Source organism: Pteropus vampyrus, unplaced genomic scaffold (genome assembly GCF_000151845.1).
Source record: "Pteropus vampyrus isolate Shadow unplaced genomic scaffold, Pvam_2.0 Scaffold83, whole genome shotgun sequence".
NCBI lineage: Eukaryota > Metazoa > Chordata > Mammalia > Chiroptera > Pteropodidae > Pteropus > Pteropus vampyrus.
The window spans coordinates 4869248-4891383 of NW_011888864.1; the positions used below are offsets into that span (position 1 = coordinate 4869248).

The 22136-nt window shown below is 33.5% G+C and overlaps 1 protein-coding gene across 1 annotated transcript in view; it reads right to left on the reverse strand.

Moving 5' to 3' along the window:
- ITGBL1 (integrin subunit beta like 1) overlaps nt 1–22136 on the reverse strand; it is a 189021-nt gene that overhangs the window by 95662 nt on the left and 71223 nt on the right. The window contains exons 4-7 of the mRNA XM_011363195.2: nt 21459–21581; nt 17640–17780; nt 11573–11713; nt 2622–2768 (exon numbers count right to left, since the gene is read on the reverse strand). Coding sequence (XP_011361497.1) covers nt 2622–2768; nt 11573–11713; nt 17640–17780; nt 21459–21581 — 552 coding nt within the window. The remainder of the gene's footprint in view (nt 1–2621; nt 2769–11572; nt 11714–17639; nt 17781–21458; nt 21582–22136) is intronic.

Consider the following 22136-nt stretch of genomic DNA (forward strand, 5'->3'; position numbering starts at 1 on the left):
TATTATTCCTCTATCTTCAAGATATAATGATCACACTTAGCAATCACCAGCAAAAGGAAGTAATCTAATTTCATTTCCGGTGGAAAAATGCCTTCTCCTGACCCCTGAGGTAGACTATACTAAGGAACTTCAGTACATTCTACCAAGAGAATGTATTTTTTTTCTCGGCCTTAGCTGGTAAGCTGCTGAGGCTGTCTGGCTTGAGAACCGATGGGCCTTGTAATTGCTTTCCTCACGCATGTAACCACAGCTGCAATTGTTATCCATAAATTGCAAAACTAATCCTTTAAAAGTTTTTAGACTGGCTATTTACTTTGAAACATCCATTGCTAATGAGTTTTCAGATGTAGCACTACGAGAAAGGAAGGGTCTCTGATCATTGGTTCAAGCATTGGACTGGCTCTCATAAATCCTTAGTCTTCATTTTCAAAATTTATATTTTGTTATGATTCCCAGGGAAATAACTTCAATTCAACAATACCTCCATTTCCCTGCAGGGAAACTAGAGAAGCTTTTATTACTTATCTGTAAAGTACTTCAAAAGGATTAAATGAATTATAAAAACCAAAAATATTATCATTATATTTAAATATTCAACACCTTTTTAACAAAATAAACTTTAAATATACTCTATTGCTTTAAAATGGTGGCTGAATACATTAGTGAATCTCTAGAAAGGTAAGAGAAAAATATGTTTGTCAGAATTTATTAAAAATTGATATATAAAGTCCACAATAATCTTACACTACCACTATATTAAAAACTTTAGAGACAAATGAAAAACCACTGGTAAATATATATATTTAGAGTAATTTTCTATGCCTTGTATGCTTTTATTTTTCCATTATATAATTTGTTATTTTAACAACGAATGAATGAGTGAATAAAAAATAGTAGTTTGAGGGATACTAATTTTTAATCTTTATTACTTTAAAAGCATGTTAGGTTTACTCAAGCACTATGATGACAATATTGTATTAATGCAGGTAGAACAGCCTTTCCTGTCTGAGTTATTGGTGAAAGATGGGGCAAGTCAAAAATGCTTGTGAAATAAAAAATCCTTCTACCCATATTGTATCCTCCTTATAATCATTAGGAATAAATATCAAAGTATATAAAATAAGTATGGTACAAATAATCTTGGAGACTTTGGGAGATTTCAACATAAAAAAACTATAACTAATCAAAAAAAGATGACGAAAAATAATAATAAGAATGTGAGGAAATTTAAACCTTTATACAAAGCTAGTGGGAATGTAAAATGGTGTAGCCACTTTAAAGACAGTTTCACAATACCTCAAAAAGTTAAACATAGTATTACCCAAGAAATTCCACTTATGGGTATAAACCCAAGAGAATTAAAACACAAATCCACACGAATACTTATATAAGAATGTTTACAGAACATGACTCATGATGGCCAAAAAATAGAAACAACCCCAATTCCATTAAGAGATGAATGAATAAATAAATGTGGTATATCCATACACATGAATATTATCCAGCCATAAAAAAAAATGAAATATATGCTACAACATGGATATACCTTGAAAACATTATGCTAAGTGAAAAAAGCGGGAAACAAAAAGGACAGATATTTTATGATTCCATTTACATGGGATATTCAGATTAAGTAAAGCCATAGAAACAGGAGGTAGATTAATGGTTTCTTGGGGTTGATGGGAGAGGAAAATGGGGTGTGACTGGTAAGGGGTACAGGTATTCTTTTTGTGGTGATGAAAATGTTCTGGAATAAGATAGTGGTGATAGATGCATAATTCTGTTAATGTACTAAAAACCACTGAGTTATTCACTTTAAAAGAGTGTATTTTATGGTATTTAAATATCTCAATAAAAAATTCATTTTAAAAAAAGAAAATGGCAACATAAAATTAAATTGCTGATCTAATAATCAGATAAAGGAAGTCTTTCTTCTTTTCCTCTCTCATGAATAAAATTTATAATAACTTCAATTACCAGTTCCTCTGAAAGCATATTTCATATTAACTTCTCCATTTTTATGTTAGAGGTGAAATTGTATTTTGTATTTTGATAAATCAAAAAGAATGGAACCAGCTTTCCTCTAGATGAAGTCTTCCTTCTCTCATTTGTACTGATCTTGTATCAAGAGCACACCTGAGAGCACATGCCTTCTAAAACAACACCTATTTAGAGCTATTTGTTTATACCATGCTTTATTCAAAAGCTAACACTCTCCTCCATCAATGTTATTGAGTTTCAGAACTGTAAACAGACAATTATAAGGTCTCATTCAGAAAGTTCTGAGCAAATATCTCATTTTCTTTCTTTGTAATGTACCATTGAACAGAACTAAACTAAACTGAACTGAAACTGAACAGAGCTCAAAGCTAAAGAAGACTGATAAAATTGTGTGTGTGTGTGTATGTGTGTGTGTGTGTGTGTGTGTGTGTGTGTGTGTGACAGAGAGGAAAAGAAAGAGATTCTATTTCTCCATGTTCTATCACTCATGAAATTTGGCTGTTTTTTTGTTTTAGAAAGACTAATTTCTCATTCAGGGATCTTAGCTGTCTTAAATAAGATATATGTGGATTGAATTCATTTCACTCACAATATTAAGAGGCCTAAGAGCCCTCACTTACCCCTTCCAGAGCAAGGCAGATCAGAATTTCCTTGGCACTTCTTGATGCTCTCATCAGCTGACAGTGGACAGGAATGTGGGTGCTCACACTTTTTCCCATACCAGCCTACTTTGCAGTCACATCTTCCACAGTTACACTGCCCGTGACCTTTACAATGAAAGCAGTAAAAAAAATATACGTATATATGAAAAAATATATAATTAAGTCAGAATTTGTTTTCATTTTAACAGTGAATGTCCCAAATGAGTCAGAATCTTGATTAACATAATATAAAACATCAAGGCAAAAGCTTGTTTTTCTCAAGTTCTTAAATATCTAATTTATGTTCATTAATCATGAGAGGTAAAGAAAAGCAACAAGTCCAGATAAGATAAACAGATTTGTAGGGTTATAAACTTGAATTTTTCAAAATCCAGGTGTATGTGATTTTATTTGTCTGCTGGGGCCTACATGGAGTATTTGATGGAGCTGGCAATTAATTCATGTGGAGAAGAGCACAGGAAATGGAAAACAATTTGTTTTTGAAAATGGTCTTATCTTCTGGAGTCATTTAGAGTAAGGCTGGTCAAATGACGACCTCTTCGAGGTTTAGTTTCTCCATGTTTAAAAAGGATAATAATGTATTATCTATCCAAATTTATCAGGAAGTACATAATATATTTTCAATGCTACATAAACTTGAGCCATTATTATTTTTATTCATTTGAGCCCATATATGAAAGCAAGTAGGAATAGAAAGGAAAGCAAGATAACATCAACTGAGCTTTTTCTAACTCCTAGGAAACTTTCAGATACTCATTGCTACAGATGCAGAAGAATTTTAAAGGAAGTCAAATTACTCTGTCTTTAAGTAAATCAAGTATAATGCTAATGGATGAAAACCCACGCTATTTTGTCTTTGGCATCTGATATTGATATATATCACACAATTTGAACATTGGCCTTCAGTGAACAGTAGTCGACTTTATCAATACTACATTAGGTTTGTGGGCAGATGACTATCTTTTAAGTTTGAACAATTGGACTATCCACATCTCAGGAACCTTTTTACCATCCATTAACCTGGTTCTTTGTTAAACAAATCATAAAATCATAGATCAAAATAGGGTAAGATATTAAGGATAATTGAATCCAAATCTCTCATTTAACACTAAATGAAATTCAATCTGCATTTATTGAGTACCTACTATATAACAGTCTAAACAATAAATTGCTGTCATCATTAATGTTCTGCTTAGAACTCATCATTTTTAAGGAAAGGAAAATTGTGATTGCTAATAAATATGTATTGCGTGTGAAAATGATCATTTAGAACTTCAAATATGAGAATATTTATTATAACAATTTAACTTATTAGCAATTAGATTTCAGAGGTTGTGGGTTCTGTGGCTTTTTGTCATTTATCCCAGCTTAAGAAATTCCTGCCCTTCTTCTCAACCTTCATGTAATTTAGAGTAAACTTTGCAAACAGAGCTGTAGAGCTGTATGGATAGATAAGCAATAGTTTTTAAAACAAAATCTTTAACATTAAAAATACAATTGATTCTGCTGTTTTATGGGAGCCAATGGCTTTGAACTTGAAATGAAAAGTTTCATTTTAAGAACATTTAGATCTTCCAGGAGGATATCAGGCAAAGAACAGAATGTGCTGCCATTTGTGGAAGACCAGTTGACACTTTAACAATAAAACTGAACAAGATTGTTAAGTCAAAAGGAGAAAAACGCTTTACTCTTGAAAGTTTAAAATAACTGTAAACGTTAGAACAAAATATCCAATAGGTTTAGGATTCCAGGAAATCCCAAGCTACCTAGAGGATGCCAACTGCTGCTGCAGTTGCCTGGAACTCAGGCAGCAACGCATGCCCAGCATGAGAGTCCCAATTCCTAAGCATATAGAATGAAGCAGGAGCCTGAGCTGGGGTACACCAGTGACTGAGGGGGAGAACATTCTCAAGTTCTATAGTTGGAATACAGGTTTAAGAAGTTATTATTTATTATCTGAGCATCATCTACATGTCAATATTGAAAAAATTGTGGTAGAATAAAACAAATTCATCAGGATGATGAGAAGTTATTAATAAGAGATTTTGGGGAGTTAAAATTTCATCCAATTAATATCGAAAGAAATCAGATTAATTGTGGATACATTAACAAATTTTAATTTAGCTGCTTTAGAAAATGTAGCTGCTTTAGAAAAAAATAGCTTTATGCTATTATTGCAGCTTCATTTTTCTATCCCTTTGCTATTTCTGTGCCCTTCTATAAACACTAGGGGAAAAACATAGTCTATATCCAAAACCTCTATTTCCTGTGCACTTATGCAGCATCATGGACCTTCTCAAGGATGGCTCCTATAAATTTATGTTTTACACCCAGGCATTGCGAACTCTAAGAAAAGTTGGGAGGTATATACATAATATGTCCTCACTTTTGCCGTGTGTGATGATTCCTAACTTTCTGTGCCTTCTGCCTCAGCCTCAGTCTTCACCTAATCAAAATGCCCTCTCAATAACCCAGCTGCAGTCAAGCGCTTACAGATTGGAATTAATTGATGAGATAATGTCATTGCTGTGATTGGCTGTGGGATGAAAGGTTTTGCCTCTAAATAGAAAAGTATCAAAGTAGGAGAATATTGTCTAGTTCAGGATGGTCACTGCTCCTCCTCAAATCATCTGCTTAGGAGTCCTACACTTTGCCATCAGGGGTCGACATCAACTGAACAAGTTCAAGCTGAAGAAAGAAGGGTAATTAAAATATGAGTGACCTAATGAATAAAATTCACTCATAATGAATAAAATTCCTAAGAGTCAGTGAATACATGGTAACCAGTTTAATGATGAAATAGTGGCAGGTAGGATGTTTTTTGAAGGTTTCATTGTTTTGAGAAAGTAAGAATATCTAAATCAAATGTTGCAATGCAAATCATAGAAGCAAGTATGAAAACAACAGAGAAAAGATTTAAATAATTCTAGTCTAATATTATGAAAAATGGTATTGACATTGGTATTACCTAATCTGTTTATTAGTTCATTGACAAGTTAAAATATAAAAATGTTTTGCTTTCACAGTAATGAAAAATTACATCCTACATCTTTCAATAATCAAAGTCATATGTTGTCAAAATAAATTTTAGAATGTTATGGTTCTCACTTCAAATGAAATTTAAACCTAAATGATATGTAATTGGCGTATTTAGGTAATTACTTAGAAATGTAAGATATTAATACCACATTCTGAAGTAGGTATTGAACATTTCAGAGAATATAGGAAATCGGAAAATAAAACTGCAACTTTTCTTCTGAAGTTACCAGTCTCTCAATTCTAATATAAAAGTTACATCAAAGAGAGAGAGAAGGAATCATTTTACAAGGATAAAATGGAAAAGATGAATATGTGTGATTTCGATATATGAAGAAGAGTTAGAAAAGATGAGATTGATTTAGCATGAAAATCCTTTAGACTGCCATAACATACTACATCAGTGTCTTTTATAAACAAATAATAAAAAAGGCATAACAAAAGAAATTAGGAGACCTGTGTCTTCGATCTAAATGTGTCAGTAGTTACCCTTTCTGAGCCTCATCTCACTTGGCTCTATCTTTAAGTGAGAGAACCAGAAGAGAGTAATTTTACCACCCTGATCTGAAGCTATGCTTCCATGCTAGTTTGTCAAATCTGTGTATGTGTGTGTGTGTGTGTGTGTGTATATATGTATACACACACACACACACATATATATACATATATATATGTATATATATATAAAGTCTTACAGGAGTTAATTTCATTGCTTCTAATAAGTATTCCTTTAAACTCTATAGGCAGAGGATCAACAAAATAGAGATGAAAGATATAGAATGTTATCATTTATCCTTGATATCAAAAATAAGGAGAATGTACCTTAGAGAATTGTTTTCAAAAGATCTATGAGCATACATTAAACACACACACATGACAATGAAAAAAAAAAGAAAAACATGGTGCTTGGTGTTGGTATGTAAATGGGATTGCAGCCCAATCTGTACCTTATGGCCATATGGACAGGGAGTTGACAGCAAGACCAGACATCAAGTGGCATCACAGTCATGCTGGGCAGGTAGAAATGGTAAAGGCACTCAGGCCATTATAGTAGAGGAAGTTGACTCCAAAACTTATTTTTCCTTTGCAATCATTCTGCTTTGGGTTAAGCTATCTAAATTCAGAAATAACATTTGACGACAAACATAGTTTAATTCATTCCAGACACTCTTCTGCTATACAGGGTATTTCTTCCTTTTAAAATGATCAAAAATGCTTATGAATTGGAATCAGATATTTACAAGTAGCTTCTTACAAAGTAATATAAAGACAATCAATACGAAAACGTTTGGGGGAATAAATTAGATCAAACTGGTACTTGCTATATTTTTAAAAGTCCCTTCAATACATTGATTTTCCTTCAAGATAATACAAACTGAATATATTTAACGATTTCCTTCAGTTTCTTTCCTTAATGCTTTGGTAATTCACAATGGTAAATTTTCCCAACTGACATGGTTCTATCAAATGTATCCATTTTCCAAACGACTGGAACTCTAAGCCAGGACTAAGCTTATACTTTCATCCTTTTGGTTGACAGGACAAGCTGAAAGACAGAGTTTCAGGTCACACTGCAGCATAGTTTTCCAACTATGAGAATTTGAGAAATAGACCAGAGAATCAGGAAGTAAATTCAGTGGAACAGCTCACAGAACTGAAGAAACAAATAGTAGTTGGTCATGTGCTGGTCATTTAGTCACACTCAAAGATGACTGGTCATGTGCTGGTCATTTAGTCACACTCAAATTTTATCAATAGTAAAGTCTTTAAGGTGAGGTGTGTGTGTGCACGCACCTTTGTGTGTATGAGTCATACTTGTGCATGAATAAATGCATGCACACACTCACACACAACATGTGGATGATGAACAACGGATAGGAATAAAAATAAGAAATAAATAAAGCAAATTTATTTGGAAGCAAGGATTATGTTTTAAAATATTTGTATCTTGCATATCCATGATGGAAGAGGTACAAAATATATACATCTAAGTGTATCATTGAACAGATGAGTGGACAAAGTGAGAATGAATAAATAAAATGAAAATATCAATTAAAAGAGCCACCTTAAACTAATTTATATGGAGGTTTCCCTTGGATTTAAATAAGACCAACACTCTCAGGATGGCAAGAATAGGAGCTAAAAATAAAATAGCATTTCATTTGAAGTTTATTATACTCCAGCCTTGTGTAAATCACTTCATAATGTCAAGGTAGTTGGGTTACTTCTGTCCTGTAACACTAAGGTATTAACATATACTCAATAATCAGCTGTATGGTGCAATTTAGACTGGCAATTAGAAAAATTGTGAAGACTAATAATTTACTAAGCATATCTAGAATTCTACAGATTTAGTAAGAATGAAGAAATACGACCAAGATTGGTGCCTATCCCAGATCATAATGATGTTCAGAGAAGCTTAGTTTTATAAGAATTTTGAGCACCCAGAGGACCGTTCTTTCTTACCCAAATAAAATAAATTGAAGAATTTTATTTGTATCACTTGGAGATTAAATTACATAAGTACTTAAGCTATATGTGTTTTCAAATGACACAAAAGTAGTGTGAACTTTGTCAAGTTACTTAATTTCTTTAAACTTGTTTCTGCTGTTAAAATATAGATAATGATGTCTCCCTCTCTGAGTTAGTGTGAACATAAAATGGAATGAGGTGTGTGAATGAACTTGATAAGTGTCTAACAGAGTAGGATTCTGTTAATGTACGTTTCATCTTTCCTAAATTCTTCATTTTAAGTTGGGGAGGCAGGTTGTGGAGAACTGGCCACTTTCAGTTCACTTCTACAAACAAATAATAAAATTACAATTATAGATTTTATGTCTTACTATTCAAACTACAGCACATTACTCCATCACTTCTGTCCACCCCTACTTGTCTACACCTACAGTATGGAGACCATATTTAAAAGGTTAATTATTCTCTCCTAAACTCCTCCCATGAGAAACACCACCAACCACGCAATCAAAATTGCCCAATTACTTAATTTTTTTCTCTGAAATACCAGAAGGAAGAATGGAAAATGTGAGAAGAGAAAAATAGAGTAGAAAGAAGAAGGGCGAGAACAGATGAAATGGAAAATTTCAGAATCCAAGGAGTCCTCCTTAATGGCCTTCACCTGCCTAACCTATAGTAGTAATTCTAAGCCTAAATAACATGAAACAGGAATTGTGAACTTATAAAAGGACTGAAGTGTCAACTGAAGTGTCAATCGTCCATCTTCACTTCATGCCCCTAAGTCCCTCACAGTGAGATAGACCAGCTCACATGACCCTGAATTACCATTATAATGTAGTTATTTTGAAATTTTCAAACTCCCTCCAAAATCAGGATTGAGACAGGATCATGGGTTTAACAAAGAAAAGTGTACCCTATGCTAAAAAAAAAAGTACATATCAGAAAGCCACAAACTTAATTTTTATATATAGCCTGATTAGCTATCTCCTTTATTTTCCAATTTAAAAATTTTTCAATTCATGTTTATGTCATAATCTTAAAATGACATTCTTAAATGGTGTTCTCTGAGTTCCAGTATAGTGTTAATTACCAGCTCTGTGCTATGACTAAATTGTCACGTCCTAACCCTTGAGACTCACATATTTAACAGGCTGGAAAAAAAAAAAATCAGCTTTGGGTTGCCATTGGTCTTTTTTGCTAAATACATCTAGAAATGAATTTTACAACTTCCTTCTATAATTCCCATTTCAGTAAGTGGCAACAACATTTGCACCAACAACCAAATTAGAAACCTGTGACTACAGCACTCAACTGCCTGAAACCATCACTAACTCCTCATTACCTTTAGAATAGACTCAAATTTTGCAGCAAGGTAAACAGTCTTCCAGCTCTTGTTTCTCGCTAGCTTTATCCTTTGTTACTTGTACATTCTGATAATAACCAAACTTACTGTAGTCTCCAGGACAAATTGTATACTTCTACTCCCTCTGCCTGGAATATTCTTTTCATGACTCTTGATCTGCAAGCCTACCTTTCAGGGCAGAACGGTACACGTATTGTGATCCAAAAGCATCTGGCAATGCATGAGCCATACATCACCACCTCTTGTAAAAGCTTCAGCACTTAATTAAAATGTCAAAGAAGCCCATGTCCCAACATTCTCAACTCCTTCCTTTTTTCATTTTAATCTATAGCACTATGCTCATGAAAAAATAAATAGCATTGATGTACTATATATTTTATTTTTTTATTTGTTGTCATTCCAGGCCCACTGGCATATAAACTCTATGAGGAGAGAGATCTTACCTGTTGTGTTCACTGTTTTGTCCCCGATATCATGACTACATAAGTGAACAAATTTATTAATATGCAAATCTCCCACACGATAGTATATTTAAAATATTTTGTTTACATGGCAGTTTTCTTTGCTAAATAGTAAAATTCTTGACAGCAGAACCTATGATTTTAAAACTATTTTTATATCCTAATATCATATACAGTGCCTCTAGCATACTTGGATCTCAAAAAATGTTTATATTAAAATATTATATTAAATTGAAGTTTAAACAAAGATTTGTTCAGTAAAGAAAACACCTCTAAATTTCTTCAGATATGTAGACTTTATTAAAATTTGGATTCTATCTCTTAACTGTGGGGGCTTTGGCAAGCTATGAGACTTCTCTGAGCCTCAGTATCTCCAATTGTAAAATGAGAATAAATATAACCCCTACCACGTAGACTTTTATGAAAAATAGATGAAACAATCTGGAAAGTGCTTCACACAGTGTCTGGCATATAGAAGCCTCTCACTAGTTGTTAGCTATTTTATTACCGTTGTGTCGATAACGATGATAATAAAGAATATTCATATACAATGAATAATAGAAAAATCTGAAAAGGGCACCCCCTCAAGAGAACGGTGTTCACAAAATGTGTAGGAAATCCTCCAGAACACTAATCAGAAGAGGGACACCCCCTACTGCAGGAGGAAGTGTTAGCAAAAGGCTCTCCTCAGCCAGGCCGGAGAAGCCTTTACAGTTGCATGATCATAATTAAATAAGGCAGCTCTTTATCTCCCTTTGCTAGCAAACTTTCAGGAGACCTGTGGAGTTTCTTATCTGTCTACATACACCAATGAAGCATTCAGGCTTAAGGAGATGTTTATATGCACATGTCTCTGCCTTCTGGATTATCAAACATAACCGGACTGAAAATCCACAAATCCATTTTTACTAAATGACACTTTTTAAGATAAATGACTGCATTGTTTTTCCATTGCACCATTAAAAGTCCTGACAGATCATATATTTCCCTTTGCATTTAGACGGCATGTTCCATAAAGTCAAGAAACATATTTGTCTCTTCAAATGCTGGTCCCAGTGGCCCAGTTGCAGTTCAGACGCTGGCCAATACTATCTGCTCCATAAATATTTATAAAATAAAAATTTTGAATCTACTAATTGATATGCAATTCTAGACAAAATTGCAGAATAATTTTAGGATACAAATTACATCAAAGAATTAATGCATTAAAATAGCCACGGGAATTTATTATCCTATGCTTTGTAACATTAATACAGTTTGTCATAATGGTACTTATCTTGTTCATTGTCATCAGGTCTGCTAGTTTTGCATTCTCAGAGTCGAGCATATCTAGAGCTAATGGTTCTCCTTGGTGAGGAATTAGACTAATTTTAAGAGAGTGCCTTTTCATTTCTAGTCTTGCCCAATGAGTGAACGCTTAAAGGTTTTCAAGTGACTACTAATAGAAGGGCTGTGGATAGCCAATGCTTTAGAATACACATTCAGTTCTTTGACAGTTTCTGTGAGAATCAGAAGGAATGTTGAAAATAGGAAAATGAATATTTTTATTTAAAAATAAGAATTCAGAGAGCACTTACCTGAACAGAAGTCATCAGAATATCTGTCATAGACAGCTCTGCAGTCCCTTTCATCACACTCACAGGTGTCTCCATGAATATCTCCCCAGTCTCCAGTTGGGTCAACATCGTGGCAAGAACATTCACCACACACACAAGTGCCTAGAAGGGAAAAATAATTTTAGATAGGTCTAGAGAGGAAAAAAACATAAAAGAAAGCATCTTACATTTCACTTTTTTTAAAATCTGTGGCTTATTTTGTATTTGGAAAATATATGTACTCAAAAAAAATTCTACAACGGAAAAACACCATCTCAAGTTGATAGTAGAAATCCTTAATAAATAAAAGTTCTCGTCTATGTCAATAATTATATGTATTATGGAATATGTGATTAGCACTGTGTTGGTTTGTCTCAAAGATAATACCAAAATAATTAAAACAAAGATAAAATCCTTGCCTTCAAGGAGGTTATAATCTACTTGACAAAAATAAAGCTCATGAAAGAAAACTTAACAAACAGTAGATGTATGAGTGCTAACATTTTCTAAACTAAGACATAAATACTGTAAGAAATACTGTAAAAGCTTGGAGAAGAGGAACTCAGTGTGGGCTGAAGTAATTAGGGGAAATGGTCTGGCTATGCAGAGAGATAAGGAAATGTTCTAGGACTGATTGGAGGTAGAGCAAATGAAGGGAAGGTCAAGAAAGCAGGAGAAAACAAAGAAGAGTAGGGATGGGTGTGGGGATCCTAAGGAGTCTTGCATCAGAGCAGAAGGTTCATGTTAAGAAGATCTAAGAATAAGGTTTCCTACATCAGATGAGCTCAAGTTATAGAGGATGCTGGAGACTAGATAGAGAAATATAACCTTGGTCATCTGGAGATTTGCATAGGAGAAGAATCTAGTTGTAGATCATATTTATTTTGTGTAGATTATCAATCATCATCTTTAGGGCAACAAGCTAATAATTTGGGAAAAAGGTAAAGTTAAATCTCCTTCTTACATTTTACATTAAAGTAAAATCTAGTTATATTAAAAATGTAAGGAATAAACGAAAACTATGAATTATATAATAAATCCTCTATTTTGAAATTTCTGAAGCTGAAAGAAAATTTCCAAATTACAAAATAAATAAATAAATAAATTTAGCTATATAAAAATCTAAAATTTCAGTTGGAAGCAAAACACCAAAAAAAAAAAAACTACAAAATTTAAAAAGTTAGAACAAGTAGTCATATGTGTGCAAAAGACAAAGAGATACTTTCACAAACATAAACAATTCTTAGGAATCCATGTCTAGAGGACAAATATGCCTAAAGAAAAATAGACAAAGGCAAAGAATATCAATCAGAAATTTTGGAGAGCAAGCAGTAATGATGACAGATAAATATGAAAACTGTTTATCACTCAGCCTATAATTACTAAGGGTGAAGTCAGGGACCTATAAAACCACAGTGAGTTAGAATTATTCTGGATGTCAGATTAACAGTGGTGAAAAAAGATTGCTAGGATGGAGAGTTGCTGAGGGTACATAATATAAAATGGTACAACTTTCTAGGTGGCAATTCCACAATATGTACTTTGTAAATGTGTGTTATTATTTAGCACATGTGTCCATTTCAATTAATATATCCAAAGGAAAGGAAAAAGACACAAAAGTACAGTTCAAAAATATTAAATATGATGGCATTCGTGTTATTAAAAAACAACTATGACATAAATATCAACCAATGGAGAGTTAATGCAATGTGTAGCTTAAGCAGCCATCAAAATCGAAAATTAGATTTTTGCTCTGTGAGCATGGAAAGGTACCTAAAATATATGATTAAATAAAAAGAAGCAAATTACAAATTAGTATGTAGGGTATTTTTCAATTTTTGTATAAAATAAGAAGAAAATACATGCCAAGGAGCACACAGGTGATAAATTTTTAAAAATAAATAATAAAGACATTGAAAGATCATGTACTAAAATTTAAAAGGAATTTATATCTGTATATTAAGATTATAAAATCTCTTTCCATTTTACTATGTGCGTTTTTAAAGATAAATATTCATGGCTTTCATAATTGTATAAATGACATGGAGGGATGGGTCCAACTGGAAACTGTGCATAAATCAAAGTGGGCAATAAAGAACATTTATTCTATCACCGATGAGCTGTATCCACAACATTGGTATTTTGGCCCCTGAAGATGAGCTAAAACAGAAAATGAGGCAGGTATGTGCAGAATTAGTGTCTCTCTCCTACCTAGGAAGCAATGATGAGGAACGAGTTCAAGGGTAGATATAAGTAGTACCTTCTGAGAAAAAGGTCATTTCAGTGACCATCCCTGGCTTGCCTTCCCCTACCAGACATCATAATGGTGACTACTGACCCTACTGAATAAAAGCACTGAAGCAGACACATGTCCTTATATATTAAAGACAAACACAACATAAATTACCATGATGTATAGTCAGATCTATTTTCTATAAACTAGAAAGAGAATTTTTTAAAATGATTTTTGTTTCAAGTTCAGGCCTTTTTCTTTTTTTCTCTGTGTACAGAAACGTGACATATTTCACTTTTCTGTGTCAGTTTTTAAAAGAATAAAATTAGTTGTCTGATAGGATTTTACATATCAGCATTATGTATTAAAATGCATCATTCATTTATAGAAATAAACAAAATCTAGCTTTCTAGATTTTTATAATTTTATTAAAGGAAATATGGCCACTTATTTGCATTGTCAGGTAGGCAAAGAACAGTATAGCATGGCTCTCTTCTTTATCTACCAGTATAGCTGACAGAGAGACAAAAACAAATATTTTCAAGTATTTTTAAAAAGTATTTAAAACCATTTGATTTGATACCAAGTTAGTTAACTCATTTTAAATTATATTTGAGCAACAGTAATATATTTTAATTCATGTCAAGGTCAGTCTAAATTTCATATGGCTATTTGATACATAGTTTTTATATCTATTGTGTTCAATATCCATTTTTATTATTGCATATGAAGGTGAAATGATTCTACAACAATTCTGTATTTCAACCAAATCTTCAAATTACTTATAATTAAGACAAGAGAATTTTTTTTGAATGCTCCCTAGATAATTAGATGCTCATGCTGTAGATGATTCTGTTAGTCGAGAAACATTTAACAGCAGTATCTATACGAGTTGCCTTTTAGCTGTACTATGCTATTTCTGTATGGCCACCAAAGAAATTACAGTCCCTATGTTAACTATTTGTTCAGGGAAGCTTAAAGAATGACAGCAACTTTCTTATTTTTCTGTTTGTTACTCAATAAAAAACAAGAAAGAGAAGATTGGTGTTATGGTAAATGTTGATTTACATCAAAGTCAGAGACTATAAAAGACAACTTCCTCCCATACTGAAGGAAATACAGAAAAAAGGAGTGTTAACAATTAAGAGCTTTGTTTTCCTCCCAATTACGTAGTAATGTGTATGAATGACACACCTCTGTTACTGCAGATTTTGCCATCTGGAGATGTGCATCTTCGCTTGCTCTCCCAGGGGGTGATATCGCACTGGAATTCGCATTTATCTCCATGCCAACCAGCCTCGCAGTAACAGTTTCCACAGTAACACTTTCCATGGCCTTTACCCAAAATGAATTTTATACAGTGAGGAAAAAAGCAACTTCAAAAGCAGAATTAACTTTCTATCCCTTTGTAATCATTTTTGCCTTCTGAAGTAATATACCTGCTCCATATTCGTTGCTTAAAATAATAAAATTATGTAGGTTGCCCCCCAAACATTATGGTTGTGCCTTTACTTACATAATTATACACAGAGCAAGTCAAAGTGACCTTTAACTTGTCCTAGCTGGGTAGGTGATTAAAATGAGAGACTTTTTAAAAAACAATATGAAAGACTGTGAAAACCTATTACTTTCCAATGTCAAATGTATGCATCAAGCTCAAATGTATTTAAGTATTTACTCTAAGGGCACTTCTTGAATTAGTCATTAAAATATTTCATTTGAAATCAACTGTTGAGAAACCAATGGTGCGTATTTACATAGATGCACGTTATTAATGAGTGAACCGTTTCTTAAACCAGAGAAAATGTTTCATCTTTTCATTCAACTGTGTCCCACAAGCTGTTGTGTTCCACCATGTGGAAAAGAGGTTTTCAGCTAAATCAGTGTTGAGTACTCATTTAGACCAATAAAATATCATGGACCCTGGGTCTCACAAGGTCGAATTACCATTCTATTTGTCAAGAGAATGTAAATGATTGGTAAGGGCATTCCATCATTTTGTGTCTGGAAACCATGACACCCGTTCATTTCCCACCTCTCTATAAACTGTTACCCTACTAATTTGTACTTATGTACAAGCAATCTGTAATGAATTTCACATCATCACTCTCTACATCCATACTTACATATCTGCATCAATTCTTCTACAAATTCCCGAAAGATGACAATTATATTTACCTCAAAATCACTTCTTATGTTTTCCCTTTTTGTAGTTATGCCACCCAAATATGAATGTATCTTCTTATTCTTCTAAACAAGATGAAAATTCTGGTCATACTGGATTTTGGTTTTTAGCCTATTCTTTCCGTTTTATGGGAATTTGTGTTTTACGAGTCTCTGGCTAAAGTCTTTGTACTTCTCTCTCTCTTCTACAGCCAAAATCTCAGGGGGTCCATGAGAAACTGTGAAGCTATTTTTCTTTCTGAACACTATGGCAGTTCTGGCCAATATCAAGAGCATCAATAGGGCCTGTGAGACTCACGTAAGAAGAGGAAAATGCAATAGAACACTGGTCTCTTATGTTACTGTTGTCCATCAGATGAGATTTCCTTCAAGCAGACATCCATCAGAGAGACAAAGAGAAAGAGAAAGGCTGCAATAATGAGATGTAGAGGGACAGGAACCCACACACACGATGCCATGTTTTCTGCCTAAATGAGCTATAACTGGGAAATCCATAAAATCCTCTTCCTAACCTGAGAGACAATGATCATTTCTACAACAAATTTAATTTTAATTTGTTCACTTAAACACATATAATGGCTGCCAAGCTATATGCTTATATTTATAATTATATGTTATAATTATAACATGTATACATATTATACATTTTATTTATGAACTTAAAAATATCTCTACATGTACACACACACAAAATATCACATCCCAGTGCTTTATCACAAATCTCAGAAATTTGAAGATTACACTGAAAAAAGCAAGACAATTGTGTACTCAAAGCTTTCCAAGGAGTCAGTTTTTTTAAGATTTGATTAACTTCTTAAACCAGAATTTATTTCCTCTGTAATTTCAGGAAATTTATGTAAAGTGCTATATATGTAAGGATTAGCATGACATTAACAAAGTATTATAAATCTAGATCCTTCACACCCAAATTCTTCGTCTATTTATAAAGTTCAGTGTTTGGTTAGAGTTTTACTGAAAAATCACTAAGTAGAGGTGAAAAAAAAATCATGTAAAATTATACCTGTCTGCAGGTATGGAAAATTAAGTAGATATCCTTATAACTCAAATAAAAATATTATAACAAGACATATCTGAATAATTGAGATAAAATATAAGCTTCAAGAAAATACACATTCCAGACAATAAACATCATTCTTTGTTTTGTGCAAACTGATGGAGCAAGAAAATCTCATTTTGAATTGCTTCACTGGTGGGCTGTAGAAGCACCTCTCAGTAGATTGATTTCATGTGAATGACAGGTGGAAAGATCTACAATCCCAGTCAATGTCACCCGTGGAAGATGTTTACCAGAGCACTGGTGTCTGTGGTCAGAGACTTTGCACCATGAAATTGCTTAAGCCTCAAACGAATAGAAATAATAAGTGGAAAGGTTGAAAGTTAAACATTTCTTGTTGTGTTGTTTCAAGTGAAATGTTTATATTTACACACGCGAATAGACTTTGCTTTGATAGTCTGCAACAGAACACACTGGCCCCAAGCATGTTCTCTTCCTCTTTTTTGATCTGTAATAATTGGAAATGAAATAGCAAGAGGACAAAGAAAAAAGGAGTGTTAACAATTAAGAGCTTTGTTTTCCTCCCAATTACGTAGTAATGTGTATGAATGACACACCTCTGTTACTGCAGATTTTGCCATCTGGAGATGTGCATCTTCGCTTGCTCTCCCAGGGGGTGATATCGCACTGGAATTCGCATTTATCTCCATGCCAACCAGCCTCGCAGTAACAGTTTCCACAGTAACACTTTCCATGGCCTTTACCCAAAATGAATTTTATACAGTGAGGAAAAAAGCAACTTCAAAAGCAGAATTAACTTTCTATCCCTTTGTAATCATTTTTGCCTTCTGAAGTAATATACCTGCTCCATATTCGTTGCTTAAAATAATAAAATTATGTAGGTTGCCCCCCAAACATTATGGTTGTGCCTTTACTTACATAATTATACACAGAGCAAGTCAAAGTGACCTTTAACTTGTCCTAGCTGGGTAGCTGATTAAAATGAGAGAATTTTTAAAAAACAATATGAAAGACTGTGAAAACCTATTACTTTCCAATGTCAAATGTATGCATCAAGCTCAAATGTATTTAAGTATTTACTCTAAGGGCACTTCTTGAATTAGTCATTAAAATATTTCATTTGAAATCAACTGTTGAGAAACCAATGGTGCGTATTTACTTAGATGCACGTTATTAATGAGTGAACCGTTTCTTAAACCAGAGAAAATGTTTCATCTTTTCATTCAACTGTGTCCCACAAGCTGTTGTGTTCCACCATGTGGAAAAGAGGTTTTCAGCTAAATCAGTGTTGAGTACTCATTTAGACCAATAAAATATCATGGACCCTGGGTCTCACAAGGTCAAATTACCATTCTATTTGTCAAGAGAATGTAAATGATTGGTAAGGGCATTCCATCATTTTGTGTCTGGAAACCATGACACCCGTTCATTTCCCACCTCTCTATAAACTGTTACCCTACTAATTTGTACTTATGTACAAGCAATCTGTAATGAATTTCACATCATCACTCTCTACATCCATACTTACATATCTGCATCAATTCTTCTACAAATTCCCGAAAGATGACAATTATATTTACCTCAAAATCACTTCTTATGTTTTCCCTTTTTGTAGTTATGCCACCCAAATATGAATGTATCTTCTTATTCTTCTAAACAAGATGAAAATTCTGGTCATACTGGATTTTGGTTTTTAGCCTATTCTTTCCGTTTTATGGGAATTTGTGTTTTACGAGTCTCTGGCTAAAGTCTTTGTACTTCTCTCTCTCTTCTACAGCCAAAATCTCAGGGGGTCCATGAGAAACTGTGAAGCTATTTTTCTTTCTGAACACTATGGCAGTTCTGGCCAATATCAAGAGCATCAATAGGGCCTGTGAGACTCACGTAAGAAGAGGAAAATGCAATAGAACACTGGTCTCTTATGTTACTGTTGTCCATCAGATGAGATTTCCTTCAAGCAGACATCCATCAGAGAGACAAAGAGAAAGAGAAAGGCTGCAATAATGAGATGTAGAGGGACAGGAACCCACACACACGATGCCATGTTTTCTGCCTAAATGAGCTATAACTGGGAAATCCATAAAATCCTCTTCCTAACCTGAGAGACAATGATCATTTCTACAACAAATTTAATTTTAATTTGTTCACTTAAACACATATAATGGCTACTAAGCTATATGCTTATATTTATAATTATATGTTATAATTATAACATGTATACATATTATACATTTTATTTATGAACTTAAAAATATCTCTACATGTACACACACACAAAATATCACATCCCAGTGCTTTATCACAAATCTCAGAAATTTGAAGATTACACTGAAAAAAGCAAGACAATTGTGTACTCAAAGCTTTCCAAGGAGTCAGTTTTTTTAAGATTTGATTAACTTCTTAAACCAGAATTTATTTCCTCTGTAATTTCAGGAAATTTATGTAAAGTGCTATATATGTAAGGATTAGCATGACATTAACAAAGTATTATAAATCTAGATCCTTCACACCCAAATTCTTCGTCTATTTATAAAGTTCAGTGTTTGGTTAGAGTTTTACTGAAAAATCACTAAGTAGAGGTGAAAAAAAAATCATGTAAAATTATACCTGTCTGCAGGTATGGAAAATTAAGTAGATATCCTTATAACTCAAATAAAAATATTATAACAAGACATATCTGAATAATTGAGATAAAATATAAGCTTCAAGAAAATACACATTCCAGACAATAAACATCATTCTTTGTTTTGTGCAAACTGATGGAGCAAGAAAATCTCATTTTGAATTGCTTCACTGGTGGGCTGTAGAAGCACCTCTCAGTAGATTGATTTCATGTGAATGACAGGTGGAAAGATCTACAATCCCAGTCAATGTCACCCGTGGAAGATGTTTACCAGAGCACTGGTGTCTGTGGTCAGAGACTTTGCACCATGAAATTGCTTAAGCCTCAAACGAATAGAAATAATAAGTGGAAAGGTTGAAAGTTAAACATTTCTTGTTGTGTTGTTTCAAGTGAAATGTTTATATTTACACACGCGAATAGACTTTGCTTTGATAGTCTGCAACAGAACACACTGGCCCCAAGCATGTTCTCTTCCTCTTTTTTGATCTGTAATAATTGGAAATGAAATAGCAGGAGGACAAACACATAATATTTGTGGGTGGATTTATCTAATTGTTCTAATTATTTTGGACTGAGCCCTTTTGCAGAATTGTTTGAGCAGCATCTAGCTTAAGTCATTGGCTTGAAAAATTAACGTTTTAGTGTTTGTTTTATCCTCGTGGGTTGTACAGCAAGGAAACCAGAAAGAAAGAATCAAGCAGACCTAAAATAAGAGTATCCGGATGACCATAGGAATCGAAGTTACAATTTGTTTTTGTAAACAAAAAGACAGCTTGTCATATGTTATTGACACTTTCTCTATGGTTTAGTTCCTTCTTGCTCCATTTGCCCCTATCCTTCTAGGGAAAATTACTCTTCTGAAATCACTCATTCTGCATGAAAGATAGAATTCCATGCCCTGGAATCTTGTCAGAGATAAATGAAATAACTAATTGCTTATCAATATTGATGAAGCCAGACTAAAACATTTAACTAAAACTCTTCTCACTGCTCTCTATTTTCCTCTCCTGTGCCAGTCCCCGTTGCAAATTGAAACTCTGGGAACAGACTTGCCAATAGGTTAGAAGGTGCTCTTCTCATGGAGCTCCAACGCAAGGGCACGAATGCAATTTTCTACAGTGAGGAATCAAGAGCACAGCCTTCAGTGTCAGGCAGACAGGCATCTAAATTCTACTATAATTACTGGCTTGATCCTAGCTAAGTTACTTAGTGAATGTGAAGTACTCATTGCAATGCTTGGCACTAGCAAGCATGCAATCACTTGTACAATGGAAAAATGATTTGGGTAATGGTACACATAGAAAAGATCATAAAAATAATATATAAGTGTGCGTGCATCAGGGTGGAGGGGGAGGGTTGGATAAATTCTAAGCTAATGATCCTATTGACCTTTGTGTCCCCAATAGGACATGAGTCTATTTAAAGGCTTATGGTTTAGAAAGCAAAAGAGAATGAAATTAAAACATTGAAAGATTGGAAAAAAGAAACAATAAAAGCAGCTAAGGTGAGCAGAGAAGATGGGAATCCAACTAGGACCACTTCAGAACTATTCAGTTAGCTTATTGGCCATATGATCTGGCTCTCCTATGGCAACAATCTAATTCTGCATTTAAAAAGTACAAGTTACTCTGAATGCCTTACTCTAATTCTCCACATGTGAAGTGTTTTCCAAATAAACATAGGTTCAGACTAAATTGGTAAATTTAGTGCAGAAATCTATAGAGATAAAAGTACAATGAAACAGGTGAAAAATTCAGTACTTTATTAATTTCTGCAAAGTTAACATACATACCTCCACATATTTCTTCTGTTTCATCATCTATGCATTCTCTATCATCACACTCACAAAATTTACCATAAACGAGTCCATTTCCATCTGAATTATCACACTTACACCTGCCACAGTGACATGTACCTAAACCATTAAAACAAAGCAAAAATAATTTGTCAAATGCATATAAATTATAATCAATGAATTTTAACCTCTTTCAAGGAGATGGAAAATTCAAATCAATTTAATATTCCAATTATGTATTTTTGTGGGTATGATGAGACAGATAACAAGACATTCTTTTTCGAGATTACTGTAGCATGGTAATTATATTTTATAGCACAGCTATTATGATCGACCTCTAATAGTTTCATGAATGTAAATTTGACCTTCCAAGTGCCAGGCTGCCTTATACGTGTCCCTCCAATCAATGTACAAATGAAAAATTTCTGATTACACTTGGGTGTGACGTGAACTAAAGCAGAAAATTTTAAGCTTTGTGAGGGAAGTAACCTTGCTTATCTTCCTCACCAGTATTTATTTAATGCTTTGCACAATATTTGAGCATGCTATTTATATAATAATTATTTGTGAAATTCATTATCAAAGGCATAAATGAAAAATTTAGATGCGCCTAATAATTTCACATCCACAGTGTTAAAATGATACACATATTTTAATGACAAGGGACCAGAATGG